Genomic DNA, 13,244 nt, shown 5'->3' with positions numbered 1-13,244 from the left:
GTCCACAAGCAAACGCGTTTCGGCTATCAAGCCTTCATCAGTGCGTTGTCCTAGGCCCAGCCGTAGCTGGCATCGCCTCTGGATGTTGAAGACAAATGGTTGATGGAGCGTGACGTTGAGCATGCCAGCCCAACTCTCACCTATTTAGTCGTTGGTGTTCATTCTGTGTTGGGGCACGTCTGAGGTTGTGGTGTTCTTCTGGCACTGTCATAAACACACACTCTACCACACACATCGCCCCACACACACACACACACGCATGCTTCCTGACGAAATCGAAGACTTGAGCTGACATGAATGACTTGCCCTGAAATGACTTGGACATGTACTATGGCGTTCTTGTGCGTGTGTGTGTGTGTGTGTGTGTGTGTGTGTGTGTGTGTGTGTGTGTGTGTGTGTGTGTGTGTGTGTGTGTGTGTGTGGTGAAGGATCACTGAATTCTGATCAGCCTAAGCCAGCAACAGCACTTTGGCACATCCTGTCAGTCTGCTGCACAAAGTCAGTTTGGGTGACCGAAGCTGTAAAACGTTTAGAACACACTGTCCATGAGAGCCCAGGGTAAAAATACACCTCTTTCCTCCATTTTCTCCCACCCATCTTTCAGTAAGTTCAGTGGGCCTTTTCCTGCCATAGTTTTGCAGCTGTCCAGAGTCTGACAGGCTCGAGTGTGAACAAAGGCCCATGTTCAGTGAGCCGCCAAGCTGTGCGGATAGTAGTGTGTGTGTGTGTGTGTGTGTGTGTGTGTGTGTGTGTGTGTGTGTGTGTGTGTGTGTGTGTGTGTGTGTGTGTGTGTCCAAAGTGTGTGTGCATGTTATTGAGAGAGAAAGAGAGTGACAGAGTCCGGGTGAAATCTCTTGTTTGGTGTCTTGTTGACGTCTGTTGCCGTGGCAACGGCTGCCCCCGTGACATCAACAGGAAGCCGGTGCCAGGTCTCTTTCTCCACGCCGGGCCGGGCCGGGCTCTCTGCGGTTATACTGCTGCAGGGGCGGCTAAGGCTTCGCTTGCCTGCAGGGCAGGGAGTGGCCTGGCCTGGCCCGCACCGCAACAGGCAGGAAGGATATGGTCATTTAGACACAGCCAAGAAATGCAACCAACTTAACCGCCTGCCTGTCATACCCAATCCCAATACGCTTTGGTGCAGCCAAGGCTAAGACCTGAAGGCCTTTATACTGTACTCTGTGGTGCATCAAAGGCGAGGACAAGGGTGGAAAGCACAGCGGGGCACCAGCGATTTGCTCAGCAGGTACAGTATGACGAGTAGTGTAGTGTAGTGTGTAGAATAGGTAGAGTGCGGCACTCAGCACTCAGTGTCAGTGTGGCGCAACAGAAGCTGTTGCCGTGTCGTTTCACAATGCACGATTGCGTCAGGGAGGGAGGGTGTCTCAAAAAAAACCAAGTCTTAATATTTTATGGGAGTAGGTAAATTGAATTGAACTGTGCCATACAGAGTCAAGGTTAAGCTTCTTATCTCTCAAAGAGATCCTTTGTGTGTTTAGAGGGGAGGCGCAAACTCCATAATGAATTATGTGCCTTCTGCACCTAATTGGATTGGCCCTTTTTTCGATCTGTTGCCAGTATCTGCAGTTGCGAAAGAGGGTGTTTGGGCGTTTTATCACAGCAAGTATGTGCTTGAGGCGGTGCGAAATCAAGCACAGGAGGTGAAAAAAAAAACATGAAACACACGAAAAAGGACACCAAAGAGTACATCCAAATTACAAACCAGATGTTTATTTAAAAACAAAGAAAAAACAAAAAAAGTCAAAAAGGAATGCGAAATATCATTAACAAAAACCCATCAGAACATCAGCTGTGTAGAAACCACATGGCAACCAACACAACAACATCCAAGTGTTAACAATAATATATACTAGTATTTTCAAAACGGGGATGGTTTACTTTGTGTAACATTGCTTTTGTTAATCATTGTTTATTCGGTCGTTCTGGAGTTGGATGTCTGTTCTTCAGGGTGGGGCAAAAACTGCAAACACACAAAGCAAATGTTTTACTTTAACTGTGCCATTGACTCAGCTTAATTTTGATAATCATCATTAAAAGGGCATATTCGTTCAGTATGATTGCGAAAATAGCTTATCTCTAGCCTTTTACAATCAAAATAATAACAACAACGCCCAGTTCTTTGATAAGTGTTTTTTTATTTCCTCTGAAGATGGAGTTTGACCTCATCAAAGGAAGGCTATCCTACCTGAGTCAAGGTCTATTTAAATGTGTGGCTTTCAGCTCCACCACGCCCGAATCCTGCAGAGAGAGAGAGAGAGAGAGAGAGAGAGAGAGAGAGAGAGAGAGAGAGAGTTGTTATACAGTTGAAATGTTATGCAGGGTGTGTGGTAAGTTAACCACCTGAAATGTTTAACAGGAGCTGGGGAACTCCCCTACCGTCTCCTTACTCACTGACATCTCATTCTAAGACAGACACATCATCACCGTACACACAAAAACAGTTACCATGACAACTCAGCAGCCACAGTCTCTAACAGAAGATGGAAGATGACTGTGTTATATTCACGTGCAAGGCAAGCACTGTGCAAGTATGCAAAGGATACCATTCATTGATCATTCTCCCTAACCCATAATCAAGAGCTTCTCAAACTCCAGCGGCTTGGGTTAGACTGGAGGCACTCGGCAAAGATTTGGGTTTTCCAGTGGCGAAGATAAAAACAAGTGTCCGAGGCAATTTGCACAGCTCTCGTCAAATTATACAGAAGAAAGGGAAAAACAAAGTACCACTCATTAAAACCTGACAGTCTGATGACAGACTTGAGATCTGGTAGGAGTTACTCATCCTCTTTTCAGCGAAATACAGTCATAATATACTGTATCTATGACCGGCAGTCATGAAACATTAGTGGTGTCAACAATAATCGATTCGGCGATGCAATACAATGCGGCGATGCAATACAATGCGGGGCATGGGCGATCCAATTCAATGCGCCAAGTTCTAGAATTGATGCTGCAATTTTTTTACGTTTCAATTACTTCCGTGGATAATTCAGGAGCAAATGAATGTTAAATTAAATAAAAGCACCTCAAAGCATTGAAAGCTGCAAGACTGATACAGAAAAAACGCCAATAAATTGTTGCTCAGGATAATTCAACACAATGAATCTTTCATTCGTCACTCAAAGTGTGGAATTATATGGGATGCAAAGTTGACTACTAATGAGCCCTGCATTTTTGTGCTTGCTAGAGGCCTGACACCTGATGGTGCTCCGGCCATGGGAGACATGCGAGTAGCGTACGGCTCACCTTTAGGTCCAAACAGTGCGGAGTAACAGGGGTTATTGCAATAGGGTTTCCCATCATGCTGGAGAAATAAAAAGAGAATGAAGAAAACACAAAGTTAGATTTCGAAGGCGTATTTGGATTGTGAAAGTGTGTATATGAATGTGTTCTTTCTGTTAATGATATCATAATATTGTATTACGTTTGTATTAAGTTAAGTATTGACAGGCTGTGTGTGTGTGTGTCTGTGTGTGTGTGTGTGTGTGTGTGTGTGTGTGTGTGTGTGTGTGTGTGTGTGTGTGTGTGTGTATGTGTGTGTGTGTGTGTGTCTGTGTGTGTGTGTGCACATGTGGGGTGTCTACCAACCTCAGCGTGAGAGCCTGCAGACAGAGTCTTGTTGCACTTCTCACACTTGAGGCAGGGTCTGTGCCAGTCCTTTCCTAGCGATGTCACCCTCTCAGCTGCAGAGAGAGAGAGAGAGAGAGAGAGAGAGAGAGAGAGAGAGAGAGAGAGAGAGAGAGAACGAGAGAGGACACACACACATGAACATGATCAGTTTTTGGTTTGACATCAGTTCCCATAGTTCATCCATCCTCCCTCTTTCTTTTGGACTCAGTCCTGCTTCCCCACCCTGGGTCACTAAGAACCAAACTTGCACAAAAACCCATCTGACCCTGGCTGACACGGCCCCCTCATGTGTCCGTGAACTTGGCAGTCGGCAAAGAGTGCGTGCGATGCTAAACAGCCTCCCACAACAAAAGAGGCTGCGTCTTCCATCATTAACAGGGTTCCTCCCAGTCGCTAAAGCACTTGTGACCGTGTGGCTTAGGGAACGAACAACACAACGCCGCGCGTCATGGTGGCGTTGTTTTGCTGAGCTAAATGGACAATCGACACAGGAATGCAGACGACCTCTCCCTCCTTCTTCCCACTCTCCTTTTCTCTTCCCTTCCCTCTCTCTTGTTAAATAGATAGACAGACAGAGAGAGAGAGAGAGAGAGAGAGAGAGAGAGAGAGAGAGAGAGAGAGAGAGAGAGAGAGAGAGAGCGATAAAGAAGGTCTTTATCTGATGGCTTGAGCTGAGGGAAGGATTTCTTTTCTTGTTTTTTTTCCCTGGCAAAGGATTGCAGTGCAGTGCAGGGCTCGTAAACAGGGGAAAGTCATGATATGGTCATGAGCTTCAGGGAATCTATTTTTTACAACCTTAGAGACACACATAGAGAGTCACATGCTAGTGTGGACATCTACTTTTGGGAATGTTAAACGATGAAAGGGCTCGACTTGGACTGACGTCCAACATCTCTCTCTACCAATGCCAAAGGCCAAGACACTTACAAAGGCCAACAGGGAAAGCTCTTCAAAAACGTTGCAGTACAACGTAAATGGTCAGGACAGAAACACAGAAACATCTCAGGGTGGTTTTTTTCACGGACAGTGAACTTTAACGCTGCCTTGGTTGCTTGGTTTAACAACCCTCTAGTCGACTATCGTTTGTGTTTGTGTGGAAAACGTTTTTGAGTGCGAATCGCACACAAAATGATGCACAGCATTGAACCTGTAAAATGCACAGCATGACCCCATGACATCACGCAACCTTTTCATTTTAATGCAATCCGGAAAACTGTTTGTGCCAGGCCCAGTCAGTGGACATAATTTACAGCTACAAAGTGTCGTCAAACAGGATAGGTCCTGTCGGAGCTGTTTTATCTGAGGTGAGGTTCTGGAGAAATTCTCCAAGTGCCGTCAACGCTTCTCTTCTCTCCTCTCCTCTCCTCCTCTTCTCCTGCCCCAGAACATCGAGTACCCAGGCAGGCAGGGGATGAATGCCGTCCAACAGGCTATAAATCTCACTCAGACATTTTTAGAGGGCTGGTGTTTCGCTCGAGGACTGTCTGTGGCGTTTTAAAAAAATCTTGATCGGATTATCTTTGATTTGTCCAATTAGCTGTGTATCATAGGTTTCTTTTTAACTTTTCCCCCTTTTTTTGCTTGCAGAATGGGCCTGGTCTTTAGAGAACATTTAAGTGGAGAGGTCCTGGACCATGACAGACACAGATGCTATTGTTTCTCCTCATATCACTCCACTCGTACCTCCTCTCTTCCTCTCCTCTCCTCCTCTGTCTCCTCTATTCTCTCCCTCCATCTCTCTTTGGAACCCCCCTCCCTCTCTCTACACAGCATATCTATTACCAGTTGTCTCTCTGTTTCTCCCTCTCTGAGACCATTCCCCCCTGTCCTCTGCAGCAACTCTCTCTCTCTCTCTCTCTCTCTCTCTCTCTCTCTCTCTCTCTCTCTCTCTCTCTCCCTGCAGCTGTCCATATGGGAATCTTATTCGGTTCCTCTGAGGACAGATAATTATTGTTTTGTTCTCCTTCCCGTACAAGCAGACATCTCTCTCTCTCTTTCTTTCTTTCTCTCTCTCTCTCTCTATCTCTCTCTCTCTCTCTCTCTCTCTCTCTCTCTCTCTCTCTCTCTCTCTCTCTCAGTTTCTTTCTTTCCCCCTCTTTTCTGTCTCTCTTACCCTTTTCTCTCACTTGCTCTTCTTCTCTTTCTCCTGAGTCTAGCCACGCTCTCCCTCTCCTCCTTTTCCTCCCCATCTCTTTCTCTGTCTCAGTCTCTCAACCCCCCCTGCCTCTCTTTCAGTCTGCCTCTTCCCCCTTTTCTCTACATCGCTTCTCTCTTCACCTAATCTCTCTCCTCATCTCTCTTTCTGTCTCTATCTCCCAGAGCGCCCCCTCTTTCTCTCACTCTGACTTTCTTCCTCCTTTCCTCTCCCTCTCCCTCGCTCTCTTTTTCACAAATCTGCCCGCACACTCCCTTCCGTCTCTCTCCCTCCCTCATCTCTCTTTCTCTGTATCTATCTCTCAATCTCTCAGACCCCCCCTCTTTCTCTCTTTGTCTCACTCTGACATTCTTCTTCTCCTCTCCCTCTCTCCCAAAATTCCCAGCTCTCTCTATCAATCTCTCTGGGCCCCCACCCCAACCCCACCCCACCCTTTTCTTCCACCATCTTGCAGGATCACCACAGCTTAAGTGAATCTACACCTGGTCAATGACACGCACAGCCATCCAGGGACAAGGGACATGAACATGAATAAGAGGGACAGAAGCGGACTTTTGCTGAAGACCTTCCAAGCTGGAAACAAGAGTAATAACCAAGTTCATGATAGACTACATCATGATATAGACCACGATGAACAAAATAAATCAGCCTGTGTACCGCAATAAAGAAACAGGAGGGGGAAAAAGTTGGCCGCCGAAAAAGTGTACATTAATCATGATGATATTGAAAACTCCTCATCCCTTACAAAGCCTCAAAATAACAATATTTGTTTGCAGTGCTGTAAAAACTATTAAGGGAGAAAAACTACAGCTAAGCCGCCGGGGATTTCTTACTCATACAGTGTCTTACTGTAGAACCATACGGTGATGAATGGCTTTTAATTTCTCCTGCAGGACAGAAGTCTCTACGGTGCGAGGATGTATTTTACAGCAAGCGAGCAGTAAACAGGTGATATGCAACAGGGAGAAGTGAGATACAGCACTGATACGGAAGGCGTTGGAAGGTGGAGATGCACAGTATGAGACGGTGTGAAGTGAATGATAGTGTGTGAAAAGATGCCCTTGAGCCAGAGAGAAGTTTCGATCCAGAAACGTTAAGCAGGTTCAATCTCATTCCTGTGCAATCTCATTCCTCCATTCTCCATTCTCCATACTCACTCTCTCTCTCTCTCTCTCTCTCTCTCTCTCTCTCTCTCTCTCTGTTTTTTGTTTTTGTTTTTTTTAAGCTTAAGATATTAGGTTTTTTTCCTTTACTGTTTTGATGGAGCAGATTGGTTTTGTAAATGAGCTAATTGCCACTTCTGGTTGTTAAAAGCGCTTTAAAAAAACTCTCTAAAAAATCTCTCTCTCTCTCTCTCTCTCTCTCTCTCTCTCTCTCTCTCTCTCTGGTGTGTGTGATGGATGCAGCTTTGCTGATAAATCCCTGAGAGCATCCCTCCACTGCGCCGGCCAACTTTCAATCACAGGGGAGACGCAAGAATACATCCCTCAAGCCATGCGTGTATTTATTGTCCCTGTTCTCACTCTCACCCCACAGGCAGTCTGATGATAGTCTGTAATAGAGCTTGAACAGACATCTCAGGGCCAAGCAATGTGTGAGGTCACAAGCAGTCATGCAACAGATGCTTGCATTTATGATTTCCAAAACAGTTATTTTGTTGAAGGACATTTGTGTCAATTTTGCAATTCCATAACATGTCTGAAGTAATGATAACATTCCAGAATAAGTTTGGGCATTCAGTTCTCAGCTGATACCTTTGTATTATACAGTAGCACGTTTGATAAGGAAATAGAATCTACAAAATGCATCCACAGGTGTTCTACGTTTTTCATACTGGCTGCATTCAGACACGTGCAACTGAAATAACATCAGGAAAGTGCAGCCCGCGTTGACTTCCGAAAGTATTTTACAACTTTTTTGAGTACTTCACTTTACAAAGTTTGTTGTGTTAGTGCAATACTCGACTTGCTACTTACATCAGTAAGCATGTGGAGCAAGCAGTGGCATTTGCCACCCGAGTATCATAAATTCAAGTTCTATTCACAACATTTTACAAAACGAAAAAAAAACGCGCTCTTACCAAAATACACTTCCTTGGTACACTTTGGGCACTTAGGCATGTTGGCGGTGTTCTGGGATCCTCAAAAAGAAAATCCCCGGTGACTTTGGTACTGGGAGCTGTTCTGATGGTCCACCTGGCACGAGCACTGTCCACTGTGCGCCTGATGAGGAACTTCCCCTATTTATACCGCTTTAGAAATACGCGGAGAAACGGAAAGAGGGTGCGGCTCTCTAGTAGTGTGTCAGTGTGTGTACCGCACATGCATGCGAGTGTGCCTGTTCAATCAAGTGCTGATTGATATCTATCAATATTTTATTTCATTTAAACCATTACCAAGTTGCCTGAGACATTCTTCTAGTAGTCCAGGCTCGGAATCTACCGTCTGTTTTTGTCACTCAAAGCAGGTCCTCAATAACTCTCGTCAAAAACTTTAAGTTGGCAGGTGTTTCGCTTACTTGTCGGCCAATTAATCTTCGTTTAGATTCTGACAGCTTCGGGGACCAGTGTGTCGAAACAACATGGCCCGCTGTCAGGAAAACATCTGACAGGATTTCCTAAAGCTGCAACATTAGTGCGCGCTGTGCAGAAAGTCTCTGGTGTGCGCGCCTAACCAAAACTTCCGTGTATCAATGCAAAAAAAGGCGCATGGTTATACTTACACCCAGAAAACATTTCGGGTCGATCAAAAGCAGCATATATTTATTTTGGTCGTCTGTGAGGTAACGCGGTGTCCAGATTTATGACTGTTATCGTGATAAATAATTGTATCCGCATGCATTTAGCAGATACGTTGCCAGGTCTTGGCTTGGGCACGTGCTGGGCACCTGGGTAGCACACCTCTCATGCATTTCATAGTGCAATGTCGTGAAGGCAGAAACGGTGATTTATGCTACAATAAATGAGGAATCGTTTAAAGTTCTGGCTTAGCGACATTCCAAACTTAAATCAGCATGGCTTTACACCAATCGTTTCCAAAAGACTTGTTGCACACTGCTCCCATCCATCACATTGTCTTCACCTTGGAAGCAGAAGCAGGACCCAGTAAGCCTGGTCTGTTCCCATGGTAACACAGTGCTACATCACCCCCCGACCCCCCACCCCCCACACACACACACGCACACACACCACACACACACCACACACACACACATCCCCCTTCCATCTTCCAGCGCACAAAGCTGTCATCACTACCCCACCTTGACTTGAGTCTGAGCAGGCCAGAGTAATGGATGCACCTGAGGGCATCTTGACTTTGCGTGCCTCGAATTGCTTCCACACTTGGGTTTACCTAGTTCATGTGAAGGCCAAGGCAAGGTCATTTGCAGTTTTACTGTACCACAGTGTGCCTTGATCTACGTCAACTACAGTATGTAATGCACTGCTGCTGTGCGTTATGAAGAAAAGGCTGTTCTGTTCTAAATCTTTTGTAGAGGTATGTAGTCATAACATAATCATTATTATAATGAGATCATGTTGGACGAAGGCAGTGGTTCCCAAACCTTTTCAACGAGGACCTCCTTTGGGACCTGCAATATTTTTGTGACCCCTTTCATGGTCGTAATATAATTTCTCTCTCTCTCTCTCTCTCTCTCTCTCTCTCTCTCTCTCTCTCTCTCTCTCTCTCTCTCTCTCTCTCTCTCTCTCTCTCTGTCTGTCTGTCTGTCAGCCTGTCTGTCTGTCTATCTGTGTGATTCATAATTTTTTTAGTGCAACTATTCCCTTCTCTTTTCGACCCTCCTGCAGTACCTCTGCGGCCCTCATGACAGGGGTCCAAAGTTCAACCCTTCACTTTTGGAACCTGGAGTAAGGTGAGGAACTTACTCTGTACAATGACATTTCCACATGTCTGAAAGGCATTTAATGCAAGCAAACCTAACTACATATGAGAAATTGCAAACAGCATAAATTGTCAATGTATTGTGAACAGCCCATTTTCTATGCATTTGGTGGCAGAGTAACTTTGTCTAACCAAAATGGTGAGTGTTTTCATCAGCATATACCATACACAATATATACGGAGGGACCAGGGGGTATGTTGTCCTGGCCCCAGCAATTTAGGGGCCCAGGATTGGGTCCCCATTACATTATATGTCCTGGGTAGGGGGCACTTTCAGATGACTTTGTCCTGGGCCCAGCGAAAAAAAGTTAGCAGCGCTGTATATATGTATGGATAAATATGGTTAGGTTAGGCCTACTGTGTATAGCTGTGGTCTGTGCAGTTCTGTTACTGATGTGTGTCTTGTACTGTCTCTTGTGTGTAAATGTGTACACTTGTGTGTGTATGTGGTGTGCGCGTGCAAGTTTGCATATCTAATTCTGTGTTCTTATCTTGCTGAATTGCCCCTAGAACTGATAGCCACAGCTCCTCTGATCAATGCACCATGACAACCACACATATTGAACTGTGTGTTTACTCGATAGAATGGCCCAAAGAGTAAAAAAAAAGACTATAATTCTGAGAACCCTGGTGCTAAATATGTAGGCCTAACTAAGTACTACTGGCAGTCGTCATGTTGGTTTGAAACAAAATACTGTCTCAGGGAAAAAAACCCTGCTAAGATAACAAGATGTTAATTTGAAAAGGAGCCTGCTGTGGGTATGTGCATACACAACCGATTTCCTGCACTTGGTTTGTGAGTTTGTGTTGGTCTTCTTTCCACTGGGTGCAGTCAGTCCGACTGGCTGCGAATCAAGAACGTTAATCACACTGGGTCTGATAACGTGGCAGAAAAAAGCAAAGCAAACTCAGCTGAGTGAGAACAAACTGTTTTGCGTTATTATTCTAAGTGGCAATCTACATGAGCAATTGTGTACTCTATTTAAACTCGAGCATCGATTTAGATACACATGATTGAACGCATCTGGAGAACTTCAGATGATATTGCCCTATGTGGCCTTTAATGATGTGTGATAGAAAGATTTAACATTTAATATTCATTCGTACAGTGTGATAACTTGCAGGTGTGATCTTGATGATTGTTTGTAGGCATTGTTTGCCAACCGAGGATTAATACCCGAGAGTTGTTTTTTTTCCACATGTAGTGATGTCTAGCTATGCATAAAAATGAGAAGGCCTGTCTAAATAAATCCTGACATACTTATTCAGCATTGTGTTTTATGGTAAACTTGACTCCTTCAATGTAACAATAATACCTCAATGTGATATATGCAGTGTACTTAATTCTACTTGACATCTTTACACAACCTCTCCCCTTGTTATTCCACTGCAGCTCTCCAGCGCCTTTGGCTTACTACAGTCCACACCTGACAGTGATAATAACTCAGAGCTCCTAGTCGTTTGCATGACCTGATAAACAGTAAAAAAAATAATAATAATAATAGTGTTGATTCTACAATTAGAGAGTACTCTGGGTCAACATACTACAATCTAGAATAGTGTTTCTCAACAGGGGCTCTACAGCCCCCCAGTGGGCGTTGAGGAGCCCTATGGGGGCGTTGACAAGGATACAGCTGAGAGGGGGCAGTGCAGTGCTTATACCATGGGGGGGGCATTAGTCCGTTTTATTGTGTGATACTAATGGGGGCGTTGGCAGGCTTATGATAATATGATATGAATATGATAATGTCAAGGGGGTGTTCCTTCAAAAAAGCTTTGAGAACCACTGATCTAGAAGATGTTAAATTAACTCTCAAGTGTTGAATGAAAAACATATGTTCTACTGTTGTCTGGATTGGACTGCCTGTGTAGGGACTGTAGGGCTTTTGTCACCCACCAGTACCAGTACTGTAGTCAAACAGGTGTGTGTGTGTGTGTGTGTGTGTGTGTGTGTGTGTGTGTGTGTGTGTGTGTGTGTGTGTGTGTGTGTGTGTGTGTGTGTGTGTGTGTGTGTGTGTGTGTGTGTGTGTGTGTGTGTGTGTGTGTGTGTGTGTGTGTGTCTGCCCCTTGGCATACCGCTGACATCATTTTCCATTGATTGTGTCATCATGACCAGAAGCACCTCACCAAGAGTAGCCCTTTGTGTGGAAGTCATTAAGTTGTAATCCCCTTCTAACGACTGCATTTATGCCTGCTATACCCATCAGCCAAGTTTGCCTATCCCTCCACCACCCAACCACCTTCACACACACACACACACACACACACACACACACACACACACACACACACACACACACACACACACACACACACACACACACACACACACACACACACACACAGCTACCCAGCCCTCCCACACATATCCCCATGCCTTCAGAAGGTCATGGAAACTCTGATCATCAGCCATTGATGTAGCCATTTTTAAAAACTGACGATCAACATTGTTTTTGTCTGAGTCCAGTGGGCACACTGCCGGCTGGGTCAGAACAGATCCACAGAACAGACCCACAGATACCGCTCCTGGGTTTGTCCCCCCACTGGGACCCATGTGGAGTGTTGCTCATGCCGACTGTACCAGTCAGGGTGTGGGACCGGTGCTGAAGGTCCGTTCACACCAAGAGCTAAAACTTTCATAATGTAGTTGTATTATATGTGGCATAGATGTGTTACTACCGTACATTAATCNAAATAGAGCTGCACGATTATGGAAAAAATCATAATCACGATTATTTTGGACAAAATCATAATCACGATTATTAATCACGATTATTGATTTTTGCAGATTTTTTTGAAAATTATAACAAGATTAAATATAACCAAGAATGAATTACATACGGGATGAGCAAAATAAAATGAATTGTAATAATTATGTAAAGGCAATAGCATGAAACTTCAGTGGACAGATTTCAGGCCAGAAACACTAGCCTGTCAGTATGTTCTGGGTTCAAGGACGCTCTCAAAAGTTGGTCACTAGCCATGATTAAATCACGATTAAAATCACGAGTTCGATTTCACTATGTTATCACGATTTTGATTATTTTTCGATTAATTGTGCAGCCCTAAATCAAAAGAATGATGAAAGCACTGTAGACACCAAGAGTGTTGTACAATGTAGTTGTGATAAATATCTGTGTGAATGGAACCTGAAGTTGTGTGCACAGGATCCCTCTCAAGTGCCTCTGCTATATTTTTGTTGCCCTAACGTTGTTCTTGAACCTGCTTTATTGATTGGATGACTCCTGGGCCAGCCTTTAAAGTTTGCTCCAGAGCAATCACTCCCTCTCTGCCTCTCTGCCTGTCTGTCTGCCAGTGAGAGCTAGTCAGGGCCTACACACTTTCAGTGGGTCGGAGGTTAGCTGAGGCGGCTTCACTATCTCTCCCCCTCTCTCTCTCCCTTTTGCCTGTCTGGGGTCTCAGGTTAACTGTGAGAATTGGAAAAATAAAAGAGATGTAAACGGTTACCCTCTTGCCTGTGCCCTTTCTGTGTCATGGCCCTTGAGGCAGGTTATGACAGCTGTCATAAGTTGTGGCACATG

At 44.8% G+C, this 13,244-nt stretch overlaps 1 protein-coding gene across 1 annotated transcript; it reads right to left on the bottom strand.

The window, feature by feature from the left end:
* Positions 1–1,706: 1,706 nt before the first annotated feature.
* Positions 1,707–8,035, bottom strand: crip1 (cysteine-rich protein 1). Its single transcript, XM_063184601.1, has 5 exons — positions 7,884–8,035; positions 3,607–3,701; positions 3,265–3,322; positions 2,204–2,256; positions 1,707–1,978 (listed from the first exon to the last, which is right to left on the bottom strand). Exons 1-4 carry the CDS (start codon positions 7,921–7,923, stop codon positions 2,216–2,218), a joined length of 234 nt encoding a protein of 77 aa, XP_063040671.1. The 5' UTR covers positions 7,924–8,035; the 3' UTR covers positions 1,707–1,978; positions 2,204–2,215.
* Positions 8,036–13,244: the final 5,209 nt, after the last annotated feature.

Source organism: Engraulis encrasicolus, chromosome 19 (genome assembly GCF_034702125.1).
Source record: "Engraulis encrasicolus isolate BLACKSEA-1 chromosome 19, IST_EnEncr_1.0, whole genome shotgun sequence".
NCBI lineage: Eukaryota > Metazoa > Chordata > Actinopteri > Clupeiformes > Engraulidae > Engraulis > Engraulis encrasicolus.
Note: the sequence above shows the minus strand (reverse complement) of the source record. Positions and strands in the feature narration are given on the sequence as shown.

What these genes read in the sequence shown, in the direction of transcription:
- crip1 (XM_063184601.1), bottom strand. Translation starts at nt 7,923, where the DNA reads ATGCCTAAGTGCCCAAAGTGTACCAAGGAAGTGTATTTTG. An exon ending in TACCAAGGAAGTGTATTTTG is followed by an intron (nt 3,702 to 7,883) that starts GTAAGAGCGCGT and finishes CTCTCTCTGCAG; the next exon opens with CTGAGAGGGTGACATCGCTA. An exon ending in CGCACTGTTTGGACCTAAAG is followed by an intron (nt 2,257 to 3,264) that starts GTGAGCCGTACG and finishes CTCTCTCTGCAG; the next exon opens with GATTCGGGCGTGGTGGAGCT.